Source organism: Pipistrellus kuhlii, unplaced genomic scaffold, assembly GCF_014108245.1.
Source record: "Pipistrellus kuhlii isolate mPipKuh1 unplaced genomic scaffold, mPipKuh1.p scaffold_m20_p_5, whole genome shotgun sequence".
NCBI classification, from domain to species: Eukaryota; Metazoa; Chordata; class Mammalia; order Chiroptera; family Vespertilionidae; genus Pipistrellus; species Pipistrellus kuhlii.
Window position 1 is genome coordinate 62,813,914 of NW_023425551.1, and position 26,420 is coordinate 62,840,333.

A 26,420-nucleotide genomic window follows, 5' to 3' on the forward strand; every position below is an offset into this window, starting at 1 on the left:
TTTGTGAAACAACCACAATTGAGAGTAATTATGTTTACCCTGAGGGTCTTAGTGCTAATTAATTAATCTCATTAAGCCTGTAATATAATAGACTCTGCCTCATGTTCGCTTAGTAAGCAGGTTAACTAGAAGACAGGTGAAGTGGTATCAACTCTCCACCTCTTATCCATTCAGATACTGCAGTTATCTTCATCACACTAAATTATGGCAGGCCCATGCCTCAAAAACCTTCAACAACTCCCTTCTGCTCTGACCCTAACTTGCTAGCCTCATCTCCACTCTTCCCTATAATTTAATGCCAAACTTCCTTGCCTTAAAAATGGACAAGTAAACCAAGGTTAATGTGAGAATCAGTACACATGTGTGTCCTTGAAATAAAAAAGAAAAACATTAAAATAATGTTAAATGAACAGAATATATGGCACCAGTAGGCCTCCAGAGGAGTTGGAGTTACGTGATGATTAAGAAAAATTAGATGGAACTCTGCATGTGTTCAAACTGGAAATGAAGAGAAAGACCACGCTGCATGAAGAAAGAGCAGCTGCTGTTGCTAAGAGAGAAAAGAAAGAAAAGGCCTTCTGTCACCAACTCCAGAACTCCAGCAGCCACCTAGCTCCACAGAGAAGCAGGAGAAAGACACCACCCTAAGCCACCCCTCCCATCCCAAAGCACCCCTCAGGTCTCACCTGCAGGACCTGGAGGCTGGCAAGTTAAATACATCTCAGTGGTCCCGAAACCAAGAGGCAAAGTTCTCTCAGTGGTTGACAATGCTTGGAATTCCTCTCTGGCATTATTTACACATCGTCAACATCATTATAAACTAAAATATAAACAAACTGAAAAAAAGTAGAATTCTTTTGGTGATTAACATTCCTCAAGACTGCCTATTTGAAGTCACAATCATAAATATGTACTTTCTAGGGATTATTTCTATGCAAAGGTGATCCTCACTGTAAGGGCAGCACAATCTAGGGGAAAGCCCCCTTCGCTCTGTTCCATGTTCTATGAAGGCAGCCCAAGAGGAACAGAAAGAACCGAACGTCCTGCCACAGGCCCACTAAAGGGTCTGTGAGCAGACAGCCAGTCTTCATTCTCTGCATCTCAGAAGTCTGCCTTCACTGTTCCACTGGGATATTGGGAAACTGCATTCATAATTCATGAAGAGCTTTCAACCCTGTTTGGTAAGGACCACGAAGAAGTGCTATTGTGATGCCACTTTTGGCTGTTTCCTTCATCTGCTAGGCTCACAAGTTGGTGTGGGTACTGGGAGCATGTGACATTGAGGGTTTAACTTAAGAAGGTTGTTTTTTTTACCAAAAAAAAAAAAATAATAAGTAATAGGAAGGTATCTAGATATAACTTGTGCCTGGGATGATAGCCACTTTAGAATTAGTGGGGTAAACACTATGTTTTTTAAAGGGGTAAGTCCATAAATAAAATATAAAAGAAAAGTAAAAGCAAAGTAATTTAAAACAAAATAATACATAAATGATCAGGCATAGTGCATTCAGTGGGATGGCCAGGTAGTCAGATTCTGTACCCTTTCCCAGAAACACTGAAAGGCCCAGCCTGAAAAAGCCAATAAACCTCCATAACTTCTCTTCCCCGACCTGTTAAATTAAATTGTTCCTATCTCAAGCATAAGTCTTCTCTTGGATTTTGGTTTACACCCATCATGAACATTACATGAGTTATTGTTGGACATGACTAAAATGTACAGTGTAAAAAAAAATTTAAAAACAAAACAGGTACCAGAGAAGAAAAGCAGCAAAGGATAGAGAAAAGCCATGAACTAGACAATGAGCCCCTCAACCATGAAGCTGTGTGAATGAATGTTTTCCCTAGAGGAATAACACATATTACATTGGAAAAACGACTTAGGATATATTTTATATATTTGGTTTCTATTTCTGCCAAGAACTGTCTGCTAAAATAAAACATCTTTGTAAAATTACACTTAATGCTTTAATTTCCTACATTAATGTAAACCTCTAATTTCACACCTGTGTTTGCATATTCCTCTTGATGGGCCCTGTCACCTTAAATGTCAGCATCGATTCCACTTCATTGCAGCACTAGATAAGGTCTAACTGGGAAAGAAACCTGCTCATATATTTAGTTAACATGCTCTGTGATTTGCACATTTCAAAAAGCCTAGAGGTCTGACTTTAGGGCTCAGGTTCTATCACTTAACTCTGCGGAGATTACTTATCCACCCTGAGCTTCAGTCTCTCATGGAGCTGTTGTGTCCATGTGAAGCATTTAGTCCATGTGAAGCATTTAGCTAAGTGTGTGATACTCAGCAAATAGAAAACAAATGCTAGCTACTAGAGACTAACTTCTCTCCTCTGTCTCTTTACATCAGGAGGCAGACCAAAACCTTAATAGGTCCACCACTCAATGAGTATTCAACAAGCATTCCTTCCTTGGTGAATGAGAACCCAAAGCAAGTTCCAACACAGTCCTCTAGAATCTAGATTTTCTAACATTCCTGCAGAGGCCTTACTCCCTGGATCAACTAAAAAGAGCTAGGAAATATCTGGCTAGTAGGCTCCAATATAGATGACAGAAGGATTCTCTTGCCCAAAAGCATCATGGGACACTGGAACTGGGAGAGCACACTTTAACCAGAGATAACAGGGAAAAAACCCAGATAGTTGGCAGGACTCAATGGCTTAAGTATGGCACCAGGACTCTGAGAGTCAAATAGATCAGCAACCAGTAGCAGGTAGAGAATAAATAGAGGGAAGTTCAGAACAAGAATTTTAATTGCTCTGTCTGTATGCCTTCAGAGAAGTGGGCATTAGCAGGATGGATATACTGACAGGGCCTGGGCTAATTGCCTAACTATTGTTATTGCAACTACTTCTTCCTGCCGTTGGTAAATCAGATTTAGCTACTCAATACTGAGAACACAAAATGATTTTCTTTACAACTTCATTAGCCCTCCATATCCCTGGTTCTCATTCTCATTCATAAGTCCCAGTCTGTCCTAGGCTCTAAACTAGTCAGTGATATGGCTTCAGCTAAAAAGGATTACATTTTCAGGGAACTTGAGGCAAACAGGAAAGGTTAGGAAGATTACAAAGTGAAAAAATAATTTAAAAACTCAGTATCTTTTTTTGGAACACCTTCAGAAAACATCCCACTTTACAATGTAAATGTTTAACTACAGAAAATAGGAGAATGCTAACAATGCTATTTAGTAAAATTAATTTCACCATTTTAGGATCTAAACAGTAACATGTGTGATATTATAAGACAATTAGGCAATAGCTGTATCTGTGGGAAACTTCAGCTAATTCAGTCATACATTTTTTCCAAGGGCAAAGTCATAGCCCTGGAGTCATCATCAATGAGAATACAAGGAATTCTATATTCAAAAGCTGTATGAAAACTTTAAAAGAGAGAAATGACTTTACAAGTTATTTCAAAAAATTCTGCATATGTTAATTTTAGCCTTCAAGGGTAATTCAGCTTGAAGTTTCACATTTAGCTAGGTTTAAACAATCTTATAATGAGCAGAATCTAATTTTGTAGCTTGATAAGGAAAATCCAAAGTCTGTGAACTTCTAAAATATTGCCAGTAAAGACCATCTGCCATGGTGTATTTTTACAACTATATGCATAAATGGTTAGGCCTCAATTGACTAGAAAATTCAGTGAAACTTTTCCTCATTCTCAAAATATAATACTATACCCACCCAAAAAACACATATAAAATAATACAAGGTTGGCTTCCATAATTATTTCATTTGAAAAAACACTGTGAGAGTGAAAGTATTATAGTGTTTGTGGAGTCTGCTTATAGAAAGGAACCCCCATGTTAATGCCTTCTAATTTGGAAAGAAGTTAAAGTTATGTAATTGTAACAGAAACACATAAAGAACTCTGTTTAAGTCATAAATTTCCCTATATAAAATACAAAACAAATTGAAATTTGCTAACTAGCATAATCCCGCAAATTCAACTCAATAGAAAAAGCTCATCCTATCTAATAAAAGAATAATATGCAGATTGGCCATCACTCCAACACACAAGATAGCTGCCTCCATGTGGTCAAAGATGGAGAGCAGGGGAGGGCAGTTGGGAGGGACCAGGACTGCAAGGGAAGGCAATTGGGGGTGACCGACCAAGCCTGCAGAGGATGGCAGTTAGGAGTGACCAGGCCAGCAGAGGAGAGAAGTTGGGGGCGACCGGGCCTACAGGGAAGGGCAGTTGGGGAGGACCCAGGCCTGCAGGGGAGAGCAGTTGGGGGAGACCAGGACTGCAGGGGAGCAGTTTGGCATCAATCAGGCTGGCATGGGAGTGGTTAGGGGTGATCAGACTGGCAGGCAGAAGTGGTAAGGGGCAATCGGGAAGGCAGGCAGGTGAGCAGTTGGGAGTCAGCAGTCCTGGATTATGAGAGGGATCCCAGATTAGAGAAGGTGCAGGCTGGGCTGAGGGACACACCCCCCCATGTATCTAGTTTTATATATATATATATATATATATATATATATATATATATATATATATATATATATATATATAATACACACACACACATATATATATATTTTACCCAATATTTAGCCCTGAGAAAAGATAACTATTCCATGTTACTGTACTCATCTTAAGGATTACCTAGTGCTTGCAAAACAGAAGAAAATATTTTTTTTAACTCATTTCAGAGATAGGAAAGGAGAGGAAGAGAGAGAATCATCTAACAGCAGGCTTGTGCTGTCACAGCAACACTCACCAGCCATGAGCCCTGCAACTTGTGCCCTCCCAAGGGGAGTGGCCTGGGGAATTGAGCTGAAACCAGCTCTCCGACATCTCCTGAGGGGTCCCAGATTGCAAGAAGGCACAGGCTAGGCTGAGGGACCCCAGGAAGGGACATCAGGAGGGCTCCAAGGCGTGTCCAGCCCATCTCGCTCAGTCCTGATCTACTGGACCCCAGCAGCAAGCTAATCTATCGGTTGGAGCATCACCCCCTGGTGGTCAGTGCACATAAGAGAGTGGTTGAGCAGCTTTAGCATATCATTAGCATATTACACTTTTATTGGTTGTTCAGTTGTTCTGCCATTCAGTCTATTTGCATATTACCCTTTTGTTATATAGGATTGTTTTCTTTTCCATACAAACACCTATAAACCTACTTTTGCCCAAACCTGTACAATAAGAGCCAAAATTATCAGAAAGGCATTGCTAGCTTAAGGTCAACTTACAAATATCTAAGAAATATTGGCACCAGTAAACATCAAAAACTATTCTAAAAGTCTACACACATAAAACTATTAAAATCAATGTAAATCAATGTCCCAATGTTAACTGGAAAAAGGCATCCAAAGGTTCCTAATTCATATAACTGACATTTTCAATTACAAAAGACAATCTAATTCATGTGCACTGAAAAGAAGTTATCAGCCAAAAATGACATGAAATAATTTCTAAGACAGAAGAAATTAAGATTTCAAACTACAAGGGACAAGAAACAAATTTTAAATGTCAGGTTCAGGATAAGGAAAACTATTTTAAACTAAGCAAAAGTAAGTAATTCAGGGTTTCACATGGACTTGTTTTCACTGAGCAGGGCGATAAAAGGTTACCAGCCGCACTTGCCTTTACTCAAAACCCTTAGATCTTGAACATATTTGTCAATTGAACAGCACTACTTCTCTTTAATATGCAGCAGAGTTTTCATCTTCCACACACAGAATCCTCTCCACATCTTTTAGGATGCTCCCCTTCATTGTCCCTGCCATTCTGTACTATTCTAACGAAAACATCCTGCCATTAGCTCCACTGGTACTTCAAATTCATTAAAACAAACAAACATTTTTTTACTGTCCTGATAAGGTTTGAAAACATTGAGGTAAATTATAAGCTGCTGTCAAGACTGTGAACTGCAACAGCACAGAGACCTTTAGTCTGTGAGGCTGACAGCTGCCAAAGCCTGACCTTTCCCTAACTGGTCAACTGAAGACACGCTAATGGGATCTGTTTAACCTTACCCATCCGCCTGTCATGTGACACAAGAGCAAGTCAATCAACTCAGCAAGGAGAGCTCCAGAATGGTCCCCACAGATAGCAACATTTATGCACTTCTAAACCTTCCTAGAAATTTCAGATTTAAAATGCAAGCTATTTACACCTAAGTCCAAAACCAAAAACTACCAGTTTTTCCTTTTTGAGTACTTCGTATTAAGGCTTTCTGTTGTATGTCATAAAGATTCAAATTCTAGTATCCACTGGAAACCGACATATAGACTAAAATAGGCAAAGTTTCAGAGAACTGCCAGAGCCCAAAATAGAACACGAGAGCCCCCAGATTCAATAACTGGCCCCATTCACCTCTTCCATGTTTTTATAAAACAAAATTACATCAGCCATGGCAAGCTAAACAAAAACAAAATTTAAGAGGAAAAAAAACTATACAAAGTATTAATTCTCCCTTTTCCTGTACATATTTCTCCATCAAAGCAAACACAATACAATTTAGTTATACCAGTGCATTTCCTCCTAAAGTAAAAGCATTTATTTTACAGAAGTAGACCAACATAAAAGTCATTGCAGTTTTAATGAAACTGAAATGATAGAGAAATACGTGCGCGCGCGCGCACACACACACAGTTGAATTCCAGATACGTACACTCTAATATGTGTGTGCCAGTAATCCAGCTTCCGGGACATGAAGACCAGGATGGCCCCATGACCCTCCACTCCCCACTGTGTCCTTCTGCCTAGACTTAGGCAGCAGGGCCCATGCACATCAGAGACCAGCTTATGGGGCAAATGCCAATTACTTTTCCCTAGCCCTTGTTTTGTCCTGAGTCTAAAATATGGTCGTGAATCTAAAAACATCACTGATACCTGTGGTAGCACATTAATTTTCAAGTGCAATCCTAATATTCTAATCGAAGTGAAGAAAACGTGCATGTTCCTATTAATGAAAAGGTGAAAGCTGGGAAGTGGAAAGAGCTATGGGGCCAAGGGGCAAGCCCATCAACAGCACCTGAATTCAAATTCCTTTATCACCGGACACCAAGGGAGAGCACCAGAGGAGGAGGGAAAAGCTTTCTCCCAGAGAAGGAAAAGAGGGAGAAAATTGGAGATATCTGTAATACTCTCAACAATAAAAGATATATTTTTTTAAAAAAAGTAAAGAAAAGGTTTCTCCCAGGAAAGTGATTAAATCTATCACAGGAATGATTTTCACGCCAGGCCCCCTGCAAAGATTTCTCTCTCTCTAACTTCCATGAATCCTCACCAGCTACAAACAGTTGATCAAGTTTAACATTCTCAGTGTTTACTGCAAAAACAAGTGGCATGATGTTTTTCACACTCTGCACACTTCTAGTTCTGATAAACCCCTGAGGACGACTACCTGTATCCTATCCCCCCACTGAGAATCTCTGAACCAGAAAAAACAAAACAGTCACACAAGAAGCCAAAACTAGTGTTCCTTTTAGAAACTGTATAGGACACCCTCCACCCTGGTGGCGTTGAATGTGGATATTTTCTCCTGAATTTCTGAATTTTATCTGTGTTTCCTACACTTTAATGTAAGTTTATTATCATGCATCTCAAATGGCCTGCAGAATGAAACACGAAAGAAAGGAAAAAAGAAAGGAAGAAAGAGAAAATCATAGCATGCAGGCTAACCACTACAGTAATATGAAAAACCATTGTCTCAACCAACACACTAGATACGAGTACAGTAGTTCCCCCTTTTCCAGTTTTGCTTTCCACGGTTTTTAATTAGTCGTGGTCAATTACTGTCCAAATATATTAAATGGAAAATTCCAGAAACAAACAATTCGTCAGTTTTCAATTGTGTGCCATTCTGAGTAGCATGATGAAATGTCTTACCATCCTGCTCCATCCCACCCAGGAGGTGAATTACCCCTTTGTCCATTATCCATGTTGCATGCACTCCCCACCCATTAGTCGCTTAGTAGCCGTCTTGGTTATCAGATCAACTGTTATGGTATCGCAGTGCTTGTGCTCAAGGAGCCCTTATTTCACTTAACAATGGGCCCAACGCACAAGAGCAGTGATGCTGGCATGTCAGATATTCACCACTGGTAAATCAGTGTCTCATGCACTTGCCTGTGTACAATAAAGCCCACTCATCCAACCTACTTTTCAGCATCTCAATCTTAAACAAAAACAAATAGTAAAGGATCATCATACATTCAAGATGAAAGACTAAAACAGATAAACTAAAGAAATGAGAGACAGACAATGAAAGGAGAAAAATACAAAGTAGAAAATGCATGGAGCTTGGGGGAGGTGGTCCTGGGCTTGACACTTTTCTGGGCCTGGGTAGATGTAATGTACAATAGAAACCTCGTGGGGCTCTTACGGAAAGTGAGATAAACTGTGGGAAGTGCCTCCTGAGCACATAATGGACACTAAATGTCTACCAAACGTTTGTTTACTGCCCTTCGTGCAATCTCTTTTTTTCCGACTCAATAACCCACACTGAGTCTTACATCTTCCACTTCTCAGATAGGACAATGTCTTTTATCTACTCCAATTTCTATTTTTTTACTTCATTTTGGCTTTAAGTCACCCATTCTCACCTGAGTCTCAACTAGTCCTACTATCACCTCATTGTTGTAAGTCTTCCAAAGCAGAATTATTGGAGTACAGAGCCACCTACAGGACATATATTCTATTTCCACCCACAATGGATATCCCTGCTAAATATGTCCCAGACACTTCTTTCTTTTTATTTTTCTGCTTTTTAAATTTATTTTAATTAAAGTTGACTTATAACATTGTATTAGTTTCAGGTGTACAACATAGTGATTACACATTTACATACCTTATGAAGTGGTCACCATGATAATTCCAGTAACCATAGTTATTACAGTATTATTAGCTTTATGCCCTGTGCTATACATTACATCCCTGTGACTTATAACTGGTAATTTATACTTATTAGTCCCCTTCACCATTTTCACCCATTCCCCAACCCCCTGGAATGCCTACACTTAATTCTTTTTTCCCCTTTTTCTATTCTTTCTTTATTAAGGTATTACATGTGTCTTTATCCTTCCATTGCTCCCCCACTCCCCACTCATGCCCTCAGCCCCCTAGTGTCTGTGTCCATTGGTTAGGCTTATATGCATGCATATAAAACCTTTGGTTGATCTCTCCCCCTTACCTCCACCCTTCCCTACCTTCCCACTGAAGTTTGGTCTGATCGATGCTTCTTTATCTCTGGATTTGTTTTTGTTCATCAGTTTATGTTCATTATATTCCACATATGAGTGAAATCATATATTTATCTTTTTCTGACTTATTTCGCTTAGCATAATGCTCTCCAGATCCATCTATGTCTTTTTTACAACAGCTTAGTATTCGTTTGTGTAGATGTGCCACAGTTTTTTAATCCACTCATCTGCTGATGGGAACTTAGGCTGTTTCCAAATCTTAGCTATGCTAAATTGTGCTGCTATGAACATAAGGGTGGATATATCCTTTCTGATAGGTGTTTTTAGTTTCTTGGGATATAGTCATAGCAATGGGATTACTGGGTCAAATGAGATTTCCATTTTTAGTTTATTGCAGAAACTCTGTACTATTATCCACAGTGGCTGCACCAATCTGCATTCCCACCAGCAGAGACACTTCTTTCTTACATGACTAGCAGCCCAGTGTGTGAACTTGGGGAGAAGGGGGGGAAGGGGGGTCCCCCTCAGCCTGGACTGCAAAAGGGTGTAGTCCAGACTGAGGGTCCCACTAGTAAAATCGGGCCAGGGAGGGATGTGGGAAGGCTCCAGGGCATGTCCAGCCCATCTCACTCAGTCCCAATAGGCTGGACCCCAGCAGCAAGCTAACCTACCAGTTGGAGTATCTGCCCCCTGGTGGTCAGTGAACGGTTGAGCAGCCTTAGAATATCATTAACATATTACACTTTAATTGGTCGTTTGGTTGTTCTGCCATTCAGTCTATTTGTATATTACCCTTATATAGGATTACTAAATGTAAGTCATTCAGATTTGTCTGCAAAATTATTATTTAAAACTACTCATAGATTTTACTAGCAACTGACTTTTATTTTTTTTTTTTTTAATAAGTTTTTATTGTTCATATTATTACAAATGTTCCTTTCCCCCCCCCCCCCACCATTGCTCTCCTCCACCAGGTTCCCACCCCGCCCTCCGCCCCCTCCCCTCTCCCCATTGTCCTCATCCATAGGTGCACAGTCCACGTTCAGTCTCTTCCCACGCCCCCCTCTCCCCTTTACCCCAAGAATCGTCAGTTCACTCCCCTTCCATACCTCTGATTCTATTATATTCAACAGTTAATATTGTTCATCAGATTTTTTTAATTTCCTTGGTTTTTAGATTCACTTGTTGATAGTTATGTATTTGTTGTTCATAATTTTTATCTTTGTTTACTTTCTCTTCTGAAAGAACCCCCTTCAGCAATTCATATAATTCTGGTTTGGTGGTGATGAACTCCTTTAGCTTTTTTTTATTAGTGAAGCTCTTTATCTGGCCTTCGATTCTGAGTGATAGCTTTGCTGGGTAGATTATTTTTGGCTGTAGGTTCTTGCTATTCATCAACTTGAATATTTCTTGCCATTCCCTTCTGGCCTGCATGGTTTCTGTTGAGAAGTCAGCTGACAATCGTATAGGTGCTCCTTTGTAGGTTACTACCTTCTTTGCTCTTGCTTCTTTTAATATTCTCTCTTTGTCTTTTGCTCTTGGAATTTTAATAATGATGTGTCTCGGTGTGGTCCTCTTTGGATTCCTTTTGTTTGGAGTTCTGTGCACTTCCTGGACATGTAAGTCTAATTCTTTCACCAGGTAGGGGAAGTTTTCTGTCACTATTTCTTTCAGTATGTTTTTGATATCTTGCTCTCTCTCATCTTCTGGGACCCCCATAATTCTGATGTTGGTTCGCTTGAAGTTGTCCCAGAGGTTTCTTACATTATCTTCAATTTTCTGGATTCTCTTGCCTTCTAGCTTCTGTGGAGGAGTGTCTTCTGGCTCTTTATGTTCCAAATCTTTGACTTGATTCTTGCGATCTTCCCTTCTGTTTTTAGGACTCAGTAAAATATTTTTTATTTCAGACAATGTATTCTTTATTTCTTGTTGATCCCTTATCATTTCTTATTAATTCTAGTTGATCTCTTTTCATATCCTCATAGGCCTTATCCATCTTTTCTAGGAAATTCTTGAAAAACCTTATAAGCGTAGATTTGAACTCCATATCCAGACGCTTTTTGTCCTCCATTTCTTTCGTTTGTGATCTATTTTGTTGTCGCATTTCGCAGTTACAGATGGGATGGGGTTTCAGGGTGGAGCCTGCAGCTTTGGCTTCTGTCAGCCCCGCCCTATGCGGGTCCTTCAGTGCTCGCTGCGGGCGCCTCTGAGAGAAAGGTGCCCTCGATTTTCGCCTGCTGCCAAACAGTCTATGCTCTCCCCCAATGAGCCCGGTATTGGGGTTCAGTTCAGTTGGTAGTGGGATTGGAGGTGGCGTTCAGAGCAGTCTGGAGCCCAGGTCTCTTTCCCGTCAGGGCAATCCCGCGGCACAGCCGACCGTCCCTTCTCTGTGCGCCGTGTGCGCGCCTCCGGGACCTCCTTTCGCCTCTCCCCGGGGTTCTGCCTTACAGCCCGGCTCCCTATGGCTGAGCCTGAGTCCCCGGGGTCTGGCCCAGAACCGGGTTCAGAGCAGTTGGGGGCCCAGCACAGTCGGAGCTTTTCTCTCCTTTCCGCTCGGGAACGCCCGCCAGGCACTCGGCCTCCCTCCTCTCCGGCTCCGTCCTCTCCGCGTCTCCGTACCTTGGGCTTTTCCAGCTCCTCCGCGCCTCCTTCTGGTTTTCTCCTTGCTTCTCGCTTTAGAATTTCCAGTCAGTCAACCTTCCTGTAGTTCTGGGCAATGTCCGTTTTATATTTTAGTTGTATTTTATTGAAATTGTTGTGTGCGGCTGCAGCTAGGTGTTCACCTGGGTGCAGCCATCTTGGATCCTCCTAGCAACTGACTTTTAAAATAAGTATTACCGCTGAGACCGGTTTGGCTCAATGGATAGAGCATCGGCTTGGAGACTGAGGGGTCCCGGGTTCGATTCCAGTCAAGGTCATGTACCTTGGTTGCGGGCATATCCCCAGTGGGGGGTGTGCAAGAGGCAGCTGATCGATGACACTCTCTCATCAATGTTTCTAACTATCTCTCTCCCTTCCTCTCTGTGCAAAATCAATAAAATATATTAAAAAAATAAAAAAATAAAATAAGTATTACCCCTCTAAACTTCCTTATTGGATATAAGTTCTACCACTTCTCTGTTTTCTTTAATATGTTAACTTTAAATTTTTGGCCTAAAAGATTCTGGTTTAAGATGAACTTTTATAAATTAAACATTTTTGTGCTGTCATTTATCACATATTTAATAAAGCAACTAAATGTGAGGCTCTGGTACTAAGGAGCCCCTTTTCTTCTAGTCACTGAAAGGAAAAGGTTCACCATCATGCCGAGCCAAGAGCTGTTCTCTCAGTCAGGTACTTAGGGAGAAAACACATGCCACATGTCAATACTAGCACTTAAGGTGGGATGACTACTAGCACTTAGGAGGGATGAGTGGTGCAAACAATTGGAAATGACTACAAAAATATACTCACAGCCTCAAAATGCAAATGACTATCCTTTAAAAAATCTTGAATTTTGTCCTTGGGTAAAATACTGAATCGAAATCGAAGGAGATCCATTTCTTGTTGAATAAACCAGCGTCTAAGATCTTCACTAAAATGTAGATAGGAAAATTACAAGTATAAATTATAAGTCAAGTGATTATTTTAAAAGTCCACCAATTTTTAAATCCAAGAAGTTTATATTAAACAATATTCAAACATGACCACGATGCCAATAGACAGAAGTTAAAAGTGCTCTAAGTGTATGAATAACACACCCCGCAATCTTCCAGGGATGGGCTGAATGTGGGGAAAGAGGTGTAATGAACATAAAATTAAAATAATTAAATATAGAATACTTTAAGCTTAACTGCATTATTATCAATATTATAAAAGAAAATAGTTCACTGCATCTGATGTAACCACAAAATAACAATTACATTAGAATATAGACTATTACTTCTAAGATGATTTCATCCATGCCAAATAAACCCAAATTTTATAAAGGTAATTTACCTCTGAATAGATTCTGATCAGATAAATTTCACAATGCAACCTTTGCTTTCAGCTTTTTTGTTTATAATTTCACAAAATTTAATATTCACGGTATACTTCAATTTTTCAAAAGCCAACACACAATTACTGTATATTACTTTGCAAGAAAGATCCATAATCAGCATTACTGTTGTTAGACAATGATGCTGATGCATGTACAATATGATTTAGTTTTTTTACCAAAGTGGTCTTCACACGGTAGCAATTCACTTACTGCATACGTTGCATAAACTACATATACTTTTTCACCAAAGAAAATCTCAAGGACCAAAACTGGTCAATAATTTCTAGTTACTATCTTGGGATAGTAAATAACTTAATGTTCTCATTTGATAAGCCTATTAGTAAAAAGAAAAGGAAAATAAACTTATAAGATGTCCTTTTAATGTTCTTGTATGCCAGAATTAATACAAGAAAAAAACACCACCAAGTTTAAAAGGCAACTAACTCCTTTCCCTCTGGGTGGCACTACTGACTTATAAGAAACCAACTAACAGAGGAAAATACCTTAATCTAATGGGCCCTGGTCCATACATCTCAACTTCTAAAAACCTGCACTGAATTCAAGTGTGTATTTGATTCATTATTTCTTATAAATATTACCAGTTTTTGTTTTTGTTTGTTTTTTTGTTGTTGTTTTTTTTGGGGGGGAAGGGCAGTGATAATAAAAATATCTAATAAAATTTCCCTCAATTTTAAATCCCATATGAAGAGTCTCTCCATAAAGGTAAAAAGTGTTTCAACTGGCAAAATTTTTCAGTAGAATTTTTTGGGGATATTGCATAGTAAACAACTTGTTTCCAACAATCTGCTGCAACAGTGTTTAACTCATGAACCTCTGGTTTCTATTGTTGTTCCGAGTTTTCCTCTGTTCAGTACAATACATGTTAACTTTCCATGTACCAATGTATAACCCAAGACATCAAATTTGACAGTGAGAAAATAAATGTGTACTCACGACTGGCAATAAGCAAGGCGTAAAATAAAGTGAGAAATGTGATCTTTTCTTCGTGCTTCATATTCATCTTCTAAGTTTTCCTTAAACATAATAGGACATGAATAAAATGAATGCATTAGAATAGTACGAGGTGTAAAGAAATACTAAATCAGCATAAGCTAATGTAAAGTAAAAGTTTCATAAATACAAATTTCATAATATGCTTTCCAGGATAATGATCATTTTTCATAAGTTAGCAATCAGGTGACACTGAGAACTGAACTCATCTCAGCAAAATCTCCTGGGTTTAACCCTGTTATTTTCTTATGCTAACCTTTGCTATCCATCCTATACCTAGGGTACTCACCACTTCAACAACTTCTTGTATCAACCCTCAACTTCTTGCTTTTCAACACTGTGGCAAAATCTAGATTCTAAATTAATCTACAGCTATATTCTGTAGTCTATTGAAAATGTTAAAACCGCTGAAGAAAAGATATTCAACTCTGGGAATTTGGAATGTTGAAAATTTACAGCCTCTAACCCCAGCTGGACCTTTATCAACACTAAGGAAACTTTATCCAAGTCCAAAATAGTAAGAGCAAACATGTCTTGTGCACTTACGAGGAACTAGGCACTACTTTAAGCATTTTTCATCTATCAACCCATTTAATCCTTTAAAAACCCCGATAAGGTAGACTCTGCTATGTATCCCTATTACAAAGACAAGGAAAATGAGGCATAGGGAAGTTATATAACTTGTCCAAGGTCACAAAACTTTTAAGTAGCAGAGCTGGGATCTGACACATAACCATCTCTGTTCTCATTTCTTAGAAAAGCTGTTTCAGCTCTTCTGTTGTGTCACAGCTGATCCCCAGAATAAATTGTCCTGGGAGTTCACCCCGAGATGCCAACAGCAATCAAAGCTCAACTACAATAGGACAGTGCACACAATCCACACAGGGATGCACCTAGAGAGTCCAGCTAAGGTGACTGTGGAGGCTGAGCACTGGGCCCTACAGGACACTTACTACACAAGGCCCCTCTACCAATTCCAGGAGACATAGCACAGGGAAGCTGCGAAAATGTGGAGTTAGGGAAACATGTCATAAATGAACAAACAGAGGAAATTTCCAGAAAAAGAATTAAATGAAATGGAAGCAAGCAAACTACTACATACCAAGTTCAAAACAATGGTTATAAAGGTGCTCAAGGAGCTTGATAAGAACTTCAAAGTACTTAGTGAGAATTTCAAGAAAATTAGAACATCAAAGACATGAAAAAGGAGCAGTCAAAAATTAAGAATACACTAACTGAAATAAAGAATAATTTATAGGAAATCAAGAGTCAAGTAGAGGATGCCAAATCAGCAGTTTGGAATGTGAGGAAGCAAAAAACACCCAATTAGAAGAGCAAAAAGAAAAAAGAATCCAAAAAAATATGAAGATAGTGTATAAGGAGCCTCTGGAACAACTTCAAATGTACCAACATTCATATCATGGGGGTGCCAGAAGGAGGAGAGAGAAAGCAAAATATTGAAAACCTATCTGAAGAAATAATGACAGAAAACTTCCCCTACATGGTTAAAGAAATAGACTTACAAGTCCAGGAAGCACAGAGTCCCAGACAAGAGGAATCCAAAAAGGTCCACACCAAAACACATCATAATTAAAATGCCAAGGCTTAAAGACAAAGAGAGAATTTTAAAAGCAGCAAGAGAAAAGCAGTTAGTTACCTACAATGGAGCACCCATAGGACTGTCAGCTGATTTCTCAACAGAAACTTTGCAGGCCAGATGGAATTGCCAAGAAATATTCAAAGTGATAACCTACAATCAAGATTACTCTACCCAGTAAAGCTCTCATTTGGAATTGAAAGTCAAATAAAGAGCTACACAGACAAGAAAAAGTTAAAAGGAATTCATCACCACCAAACCAGCTGAAGGGCATTCTTTAAGAAAAGGAAGAAGAAAAAGGTAAAGATAAAAATTATGAACAACAAAGTGACAACAAATACATAACTATAAACAATTGAATGTAAAAAATCAAAATATCAAACAAGGAATCTAATGAACAAAATAAACTGATGAATAAAATAGAACCAGAGGCATGGAAACATGAAACACACTGACAAATCTCAGAGGGAAAGGCGGCAGGGAGATTAACCTAAGAAGATATGCATGTATGTATTACCTATGGACACTGGACACAACAATAGGGTGGTGAAGTCCTGGGGCGGAGTGGGAACTGGGTGGAGGGGGTAATAGGGAGACAAAAATGGGACATCTGTAATACTCTCAATAATAAAGATTTTTTTAAAAAAAGAAAAGCTGTTTCAGTCTTCACAAGTTGGCCCAAACTCCATACCACACCACTCTCTCTCAGCTGACAACTTCACCTATTTTAGAGAAAATAAAGGCCACCAGGTTGACTACTTCAGCTCCAAGTCTGGGTGTCCACACTGTGTTGCCTTCCCTTCCTTATCCGTGAACAAAGCTTCTCTCCATTCCCCTACAAAATGCTAATCCCTACACCTAAACCTTGCAATCCATCTTCCTGCCTCCTAAGGATCATGATGTATCAAATGCTTTCTCAGAACATCTTTAAATTCCCCTACTCTTCTTTCTCATCTAGATCTTTCTGCTTGGTTTATAAGTGTTTAACTATCTCCTGTCATATATGTATATGTATATGTATATGTATATGTATATATACTTATGTCTGTGTGTCTCCACTTGTCCCCATACTTCCTCCATATTCAGCTCTATGTCTCCCATCTTTTCAGCTGAGCATCTTAAAAGAATGCATATTCCATCTCTACCTCTCAACCTCCCTCATCCACCACTTTCATCATTCAGGCTTCTACCTCAATCTACAAAAAGTCCACCCAGTTGACAAATCAATGGCTTCTGTATAACTCATCTATCCAAAGCTTTTGAAACTATATCTTGTTTTGAATCTTGGTTCCACCACTTACTCTCTCGTGAGTTTGGACAAGTTATTTTTCCTATCTGTATTTCAGTATCCTCATCTATAAAACAGGGATAATAATAGTATCTACCTCATAAGACTGCTGTGTGAATTGCATGGGCTAATATATAATACACTTAGAAAAAATCCTGGGGCACAGTAAGCATAATAGAAATGCTTGCTGCTGTCATTCCTATAATATCACTATTAATATAATTATCTTTATTATTAAAACCCCAGCCTTCCTTAGCTGCCATGACACTGTCATCCTGACTGATCTCCTACCTCTCAGGCAGCTCCTTCCCATTCTCCTCCAATTCTACTTCACCTTAACTATTGGTATTCCTCATATCCTATCTTCCATCATCTTCTCTTCCCACTCAAATATTTTCCTCCAGTTCTCTCACTTACTCCTAATGACTGCAACCTTCTTCTTATATACTCCTACTCCAGATATCTCCTAAAACCAGATCTTTGTGAATATCCAATTGTCCACCAGAGATCTCCACAGGCACCTCAACTCATGTCTAGAACTAAACTCAACATCTTCCTTCTAAGTTTTGCTTCTCTTCTAAGTCTGTATACACATCTCAAAATATCACCACTATCCACCTTATTGTCCTAACTAGAAACCTGGGTGTCATTTACAACTCTTCTCCCTACAACCAGTCACTAAAATCTTTTGATTCTTCATATCTCTGCAATCATTCTTCTCTCCATTCATTTCCGCTCATCATTTCCAGGGTCCTAACTGGTTTTCCTCCATCAAGATGCAATTCAGCACTACCTCCTCTGGGAAGCCTTCCCAAATCACCCCACTCTAAACTGGGTGGTTATTTGTGTTACTGGAGTTCCTGAAGCACACATCCAATAACAGCAATCATCACAGCATTCATCACTCTATATGCACAGGGTACAGATGACAGTGTTTGGAAACATCTAGTGGGTAGAAAACAGGAATGCTACTGGGCATCCTACAATGCACAGAACAGTCCCTGAAACAAGGAATTAGCATTCCCAAAACATCAGCGGTACCAAAGTTGAGAAAACCTGCGATATTACAATGGTCTGACTACATGTCAATCACCTCCAGGAGACCGTAGGTATCTTCAGGCAGAGTCTATGCTATATTAATCTTTATGAAGGCCTTGTGTCTAATATAAGACTTTTTCCACAACTGAGACTCAGTACATGAATATATAGAACTAAATGAACATTTGTTCTCCCTTTTACTTACTCTGTAAGAAAACTTGACCTTTCGAATCTCAGCTTCCATCTTGCTCTGGTATGGCTCATGTCCTTTCACATAGCTCACACCAAGATTTTCAACTGCTTTTAGCACTGGGAAAAAAATTTTTAATAAAAGAAAAATATATGAATGCAAGATAATTTTTTAAAACTAAATTCAAGAAATAAAATCTATAAATGGCAATTGAGTAATTACTTATTTATAAAAGATGACAAGTTATAAATTTTCTGCAAGTACATAATATAAATTATATCCTATATAATAAAAGCCTAATATGAAAACCGACTGAATGACAAAACGACTGGTGGAATGATGGGTTGCTATGACATACACTGACCACCAGGGGGCAGACACTCAAGGCAAGAGCTGTCCCCAGCCCATAGTCCACAGGCCAGGCAAGGCATATGCCTGCAGGGGCCCCCTGATCACCCCACCAGTCACCCCACAGATGAGCCCTGATCACTGGCCAGGCCTAGGGATTCTATTCATGCACAAATTTCATGCACTGGGCCACTAGTATGTTTGTTAGAAGCTAACCTCCATTTATGTATAGAAAAGATCAAGGTCCCACAGCATAATTTAATAGCCGGGTCTCAACCAGGGGGAAGAGAGGAATTGTTAACCACTGCTGTACTGAGCCACCGTGGTTGAAGAATGGAAAAGGGTGTCTGTTTGGAGAAAAGACTAAGCACCCCTTGTTCGCATCCCTCATGTGGAACTGCCTGTTAGGAGGTCTGCTTCTATTTTCTCAGCATACACTCATCAGAACGATAGCCCTGCCCTAACTGGTTTGGTTCAGCAGATAGAGCTGTCTGCCTGCGGACTGAAAGGTCCTAGGTTCGATTTCTGTCAAGGGCATGTACCTTGGTTGCAGCATATCCCCAGTAGGAGGTGTGCAGGAGGCAGCTGATGGATATTTCTCTCTCATCAATGTTTCTAACTCTCTCCCTCTCCCTTCCTCTCTGTAAAAAAAAAAAAAAAAAAAAAAATCAATAATTTTTTTTAAAACTAAAAAAAAAAAAAAAAGAAAGATAGCCCTTCCTTTCTACTGAAGCAGAAAAGACACAATAGTGAAGAAGCAGGGCCCTCAGATCATCCAAACACTCTCTAAATAGATGCTACATCCTGTTTAAAAGTTCCTACAGCCCCTTGTCAATCCTTCTTCAGATGAATTCTTCTTCCATCAATACAAAAAGAGTCTTTTTTTTTTAATTCAAGAAGTAAAAACTTCTCAAATGACTCCTGAACATAAACCCATGGCCCTTGGGTACCTCTTTTTATGGCATACCAAAGCAATTAATAATCTCCCCCTCCACATCCCCCTTTCCTGCTATCCCCATCTCCATTAGCTTCAGCCACTACTAGAGCCCTTAACATATAAACTATGATTATTATTTTGGATATCTGCTTCCATGTACGAGAATACAGTTTCATCAAAGATGAGAATTACAATATTCATCTCAAAATCCCTACCACCTGGACTAGAGTGGACTCAATAAATATGAACTGTCCGATAAATAAGTGAATAGCAAACCCTCAATAAATATTGGTTAAATAACTGCTTAAAAAAGGAAATATGTTATCCCACTCATTCTCACAAAGTTTAGAGATCCTCAAGAATACGTCAATTCTAATTCAAATATCACTCACATTTAACTCTATCGATAGCCAAGTTTTCAAACTCTATCAAAGATATGTTTTCAGTAGGTGGCTGCAGGTAGAACTGAAGGCTGTGAGGGTAGCAAGCGTTCTTCTGATCGCCTGCCAAGTTCAGTTTCCTCCTCTTTGAAAATTCCATCTCCTCGTTACCTTACAAGGAAGCACCTAAAAAGGTTGAAATGATGGAAAGTGGTGTTGAAAACAACCAACCAAAAACATAAACAAAAATAATAAGTCTACACACACAGAAAAAAAACAACACTGAAGTTCAAGGCGCTAACCACCATACACCCTACTGACAGCTGTACCCACTTTAATTCCTCCCTGTATTAGACACATAATTTACATCACCTGTCCTAAAGATACCTGAAAGCATGAGACCTGCCTGGAAAAGAAAAGAAAGAAAAAAAAAAACTAAGGAACACAGACCATAATAATATATGCATGAATGTTTATTTGACCTCTGGATAAGAAAGGAAACTAACTATAACAAAGCACACTGTTCATAAACGTTAACGGTGGTTATCCCTGGGTGATGTCTTTCTGTATTTTCCAGATTTCCTGCAATACACCTGTAACCATCTTGTAATTGTGGTTGGGGCTGGGGGACGGGGCTGCCAGGGAGGGAAGATGCAGGTGGTGACCCTAACTTCCATCAACAGGGGAGCCAGGTGGTGCTGCTGCCCCCTGGGAGTCTGTGCACCTGGTCTCCGCAGCCCGGAGCTTAGATGATGTTTCATTAGGGACTGCCATCCCCAGCTCCTGGGAGAGCGCGGGAGGTTCTCACCAATAAGAAACTTCCCGGGCCGGATCCAATTACTCACCTATCTTAACGACCCCGGGAAACGGAGCTGTGTTGGAATCCAGCCTTTCAGAACTCCTTTCAGGGAGCATCCACACGTTCCTTATAAAAATCCTGCCCACCCCACTGATCCTCCTCCTTCTCCGGCCAAGCTGTCCCTGTAACTCGCCGACCTGAGTGTCAGCCCCAAATAACGGACCCCAGAGCCAGGTCAGCCCCTCCGCCCCCATCCCCCGCCAAGTGCGCTCCCTGCGGTCTCCACCTGCAAGTCTCCACGCCAGGATGGCCTTCCTCCGTCCGTCCGAAATCCACGGGAGTCGCTCTTACCTGCAGCCACACCGAAGGCGAAGAAACACCAGCGCCGGCTGCCGGGTTTCCCGGGTGGCGGGAGATTTCACTTCACCGGAAGCGGAAGTGACGGATAAGTCCCGCCCCCGAACGCCCCGCCTCCGCAGCTCCGCCCCGAGCGGGCTGAGGGGCCCCCCACCCCACCCCACCCCCCGGACGCGGGCCGGTGGCGGGGAGTCGGTAGCTCCGGGCGGTCGGCACTGGGGTGCGGGGAGGCTGGTGGCCCAGGTGTCCGCGGGCCCAAGAGGGGGGTCCCGGGAGCCCCGGGGACGCAGCCGGGATTCCCGGAGGTGAACACGGGGCGCCCTCACCCGCAAGGCTGGCGCTTCCCGCCTTGGATCGGGGAAGACGGAAGAAGAGGGCTCTACCGGGTTCATTTACTGCACCTGGATCACTATGAGGAGCTCTAGTTCGGCTTTATTTTTTTTTTAAGAACTTTTCATTTGCCAGTTACAGTTTACATTCGATATTGATTTGCATTAGTTTCGGGTGTACAGTGCCGTGGTTAGACAATCACATACTTGACAAAGTGTCCCCCTCTTGCTTCCCCCCCTCCCCGCCCCCCAGAAGCTCTGATTTCTCTTGTTTAATCTTTCAAGTAAGTGGTATTACTCCATTTTACGGGTGGGAAAACAGTAGCTAAAAGATCATTATTCGTTTGTCCATCTATGTACAATGCGTTTTGGTGTGTGTGTGTGTGTGTTTTCTGTTAGAAGGCAAGCCCCATCAAGGTAGATCCTACCTTTAGTTCACTACCCGCACCCCCGCCCCAGCACCCCAGCTCCGCCCCAACACCTCGCGCCTGGAGAGCGAGCAGGAAAATGTCTGAGATTAGAGTGAATAAAAGTGCGCACACAGGCGTCGCTCCGGGGTCTACAGAAACTGGAAGAAAGAAGGCTCGGAGGGAAGAAGCCGGTGGAAGAAGTGGAACGTGCTGGGGAGACAGTGGACTTGGGATTGAGGACTATTGGAAGAGGCGGGTCAGAGCTCCCGCAGTGGCAGGGTTTTCAAGAGCTGGAAATAAAGCACACTGTGTCCTCTTGGGGGCGTGTCTCACTAACAAAAGAAAGCTTGCTTAGTTGTTAGAGGTGAAGGATGCTTGAAACGTTCAAGTTTTCAGAAATGCAAAGTATAATGAAACTGTATCAAGCTTCAAAGGACCTACCTACCCAGCATGGACCAAATTGTGGCTGGCCCTGACATGTTCTAAGTGACTTACATGCTAACTCACTGTATTATCATAACCATATGAGGTAGGTCCTATTATTAACTCATCTTACAGATGAGGAAAGCTAAAATGAAGTTACTTCAAATCACATAATAAGCGACAAACAAATTCAAAGCCAGAGAGATTGTCTCCAAATCACGGCGCTAACCACCACACCCCCTACAGACAGCTGCACCTCACTTTAATTCCTCCCGCCCTGTATTAGACACACAATTTACATCACCTGGTCTAAAGAAGATACCTGAAAGCATGAGACCTGCCTGAAAAAAAACTGGAGCATAGACCATAATAATATATACATGAATATTTATTTAACCTCTGGGTAAGAAAGGAAACTAAATATAATAAAGTACAAAGAAAAAAATCTAAAGACTTGACTCTAAAAGTATAAAATTGTGCATCTAAAAAGAAACTTACCAGTTGGTTTGCTCAGTGGATAGAGCCTCCTCCTGCGGACTGGAGGGTCCTGGGTTTAATTCAGGTCAAAGGCACATGCCTGCGTTGCGGCTAGATCCCCGGTAGGGGGCGTGCAAGGTGTGGCTCAGTGATTAAGCATCACCTAAGAACCAGGAAGTCACAGTTGGGTTCCCAGTCAGAGGGGAGTTGGGGAAAGAAGATGGGAGGAAGGGGGATTTGGGCTAAATCCTCAGTTGGGAGCATGCAGGAGGCAGCCAATCCATGATTCTCTCTCATCATTAATGTTTCTATCTCTCTCTTCTCTCTTCCTCTCTGAAATCAATAAAAATATATTTTTTTTAAATAGTTCACCACAAACATAAAAATGCTTACGTTAGTGGCAACTAAGACTCTGGCAGTAGAATAAAATGGATAAACATTAGATGATATTTTTAAAGTTATATTTAATCATTCAACAAATATTTGAAGCCTTCCTGCTGCATGGTTCCAAGATTTGGTCACTTTATTGTCTACACATGTCCTCCAGCTTAACTACCAGACTTCCCCAAAGAACACCTTGCACTTCCCTACCTTGGTCTCTCTTTGCAGGAATCTGTCCACTTCAGGAGCTCAATGCCTTCCCAATCGGCCTTCAGTAGTCAAATACTGCCTTCATCCCATTGAGATTTGGCTTATGCCACCTGGGTTGCTTCTCGTTTAAATCCCCATGTTCTCTGTAATTCCCATATAGTAAATTCTTCCTTTAATTATATTTCTCTACTTCATTGGTTCTTAATGTTTTAGGAACATGAACCACCGGATGATCTGAAGTACACACTCCTCAGAAAAGTGCACCTACACACCAAGTTTGTACACTATTTCAAAAGGTTTGTGAGCATATACGCAGCAAGTTAAGAGTAGCACTACCACCTTTTAAGCTCTTTTTGCACAGATCCTTTTGTTTGTCTTTTTGATCCCTAAAGTGCCTACCACACAAAATAGCTTCCAAATTAAAAAAATGAAGTACTCACCCTTGTCCGTGTGGCTCAGTAGTTGAGGGTCAACCTATGAACATCACAGTTCAATTCCTGGTCAGGGCGCATGCCCGGGTTGCAGGCTCAATCCCCAGTGTGGGGCATGCAGGAGGCAGCTGATCAATGACTCTCTCTCTCTCTCATCACTGATGTTTCTACCTCTCTCTCTCCCTTTCCCTTCCTCTCTGAAATAAAAATAAATCTTTTTAAAAAAAAAATGAAGTATTGATATTTTATGAACAGTTTAGACAGAAGTGGGAAAAAATGCTCATGTTTAACATTACGAATATCTTACTGAACATGTGCCATAATGGCTGTTTTTCAGCACTTAAAAAAATCTATTTTAAATCTCAGAGAATAAAGTAGAATCTGTCAGTAGGCTATTCCATCATCTTTATTGTTTCCTAATGCCACTTTGGGTCATTCCCTCCATGAAGAAGGTTTTCTGCATCCAGAGGCAATTACAATACAAATCTATCAATCACAGCACCAATAATGCACAATGTTATGCTTTTCGGTAGCCATATTTGGTAAGTCACACAAGCTCTTTATTGTATTTCATCAGCAAAAGTGAATTGACACAATGCTCAGCCCTGGCAACTGAGATGCACATAAATTACAAACCCTGACCTCACAACTGAGGTTAGAAAATACTTGGGAACTATAACTTTGACTTCCATTAGACCACGGTAAGCATCTCAAAAACAGGAACCACTGAGTTGTTCATCTTTGTAATCCCAGCGTCTGGCACTCCGTGGGCCCTCAACGAATATCTGTTATACTGAACTGACATAAAATATGAGAGATGTATGAGGAAAGTGATGGGCTCAGCTTGACATTTCAACAGATGGTTTGAATCAAATGTGACTCCAACCTATAAAACTTCAAGTCCTCATCGGAAAACTTCATCCACATTCCTTCCAGCATGACTTGGCTCCCCAGTTTATCCTGTAATAAAGCACAGAGTACCTTCTCAGATGGAATTTCCATGAATCATTATTGCTCAGTGCCAGCCCTGGGCATTCCCCAGCTGCAGACAGAGTGTCGCACAGAGCATTCACCTTTAGATGACTCCACAGTTCCAGGAGCTCTGTCCTGTGGTGGGTCATACTTACAGCTGAGATTTTAGTTGCCAAATCAAAGTAGGTGTTCATTCTCCCCCCTTGTGCAGGGTGTGTCACCCTAAAAACCAAAGGTGTGGTGCATTTTGCTTCCCACTGAGGACGCTATAAAGTTAACTCTAGATCCTGCCAGCTCAGCTCACCATGGAAAGCAAGACCGGGGGCATTTCCAGCAGGATAGCGGACCCATAGAGACAAAGGTATAGTGAGCCAACCTCTGGTCCCTCCATCTTTTCATTTCACTGCCCATCTCTGGGACATGGCTGAGGAACAAACCTTAATGAAAACGTCTTTCTCCCTTTGCTTCATGTTGCTTTTATCAATCTGGCATCAAGAAGCAAGAGAACTAGAGAAAAAGCATATTCTTAAAGGGAAGGGCAGGGATGTAGAGTTATCTTTTAATATACCAACATTATGTGATTTATGCCAGAAATACTAATTGAGTACCTACTAAGTGCCAGGCAATGTTTTCTATGGTGAGGATACAAGAATAATGAAACAGCCCAAAGTTTTTGGTTTTTGACCTCATAAACCTTATATTCTAGTGGAAAAGAGATAATAAATAAGAGAAATATGTATATATACACACACACACACACACACACACACACACACTCATATATATATATTGAATTTTATATATATATATATATATATATATATATATATATATATATATATATTCTATGTTAAATAATAATTTCTAAACAGAAAAAAAATAAAGCAGAGAAGGAGGATATAAAGTTTTTGGAAGAGACATTGAAATTTTAGGAAGGATGGCCAGGAAAGGCTGGCTAAAACTATGATCATGAAGGCAAGACCAGAAGAAAATTAGTGACTTAGTAATGTGTATCTTTAGGAGAATAGCATTTCAGGCAGATGAGTGGCTTATCATAATTCCTTAGTATTTAAGACAATGCGATATTGGCATAAGAATGGACAAATCAACCAATGGAACAGAATAGAGAACCCAGAAATGGGCCCACACCTATGAAGAAGCCTGGTATATGACAAATCCACTGCACAAATCAATGGCGGGGAAAATGGACGTTTCTAAATGGTGCTGGGACAAATGGCTTTCTATGTGGGGGAAATGTATTTCCTACCTTCTGCTATAAGCAAATATCAATTCCAGATGATTTATTGACTTACATAAGAATGGCAAAACTTTAAAAATTTAGAATAAATATACAGATGGTCTTAGTATACCAAAGAATTTCTTAAATAAGACGTAAAGAAAAAGCACAAGCAGTTCTGGACATGGAGACGGTGGTAGTTGCACAACAGTGTGAATATGCTTAATGCCACTCAATGAACTGTGCACTCTAAATGATTAAAATAAGTTTTGTGTAATATACATCAATTTTTCTTAAAAAGCACATAATATACATTTTTAATGAGCCACAAATTGGGAAAAGAAAGTTGTCAGCTATAATTAACACAGTTTTAGTCTCAGAACAACACTGAGTGGCCGAATTACTATGATCTCTGAA

General features: G+C 40.4%; 1 protein-coding gene across 3 annotated transcripts in view; it reads right to left on the bottom strand.

The window, feature by feature from the left end:
• PRIM2 (DNA primase subunit 2) overlaps positions 1-21,232 on the bottom strand; it is a 278,619-nt gene extending 257,387 nt beyond the window's left edge. For 2 of the 3 annotated variants that reach the window (XM_045572854.1, XM_045572855.1), the window contains exons 1-5: positions 21,063-21,175; positions 19,990-20,163; positions 18,328-18,431; positions 14,143-14,222; positions 12,621-12,741 (exon numbers count right to left, since the gene is read on the bottom strand). In XM_045572854.1, coding sequence (XP_045428810.1) covers positions 12,621-12,741; positions 14,143-14,222; positions 18,328-18,431; positions 19,990-20,137 — 453 coding nt within the window. In that variant the 5' untranslated portion in view covers positions 20,138-20,163; positions 21,063-21,175. Of the gene's footprint in view, positions 1-12,620; positions 12,742-14,142; positions 14,223-18,327; positions 18,432-19,989; positions 20,164-21,062 lie in introns of all 3 variants that reach the window. The other variant, XM_036414771.2, reaches the window with a different exon arrangement.
• Between the last annotated feature and the right edge of the window lie 5,188 nt (positions 21,233-26,420).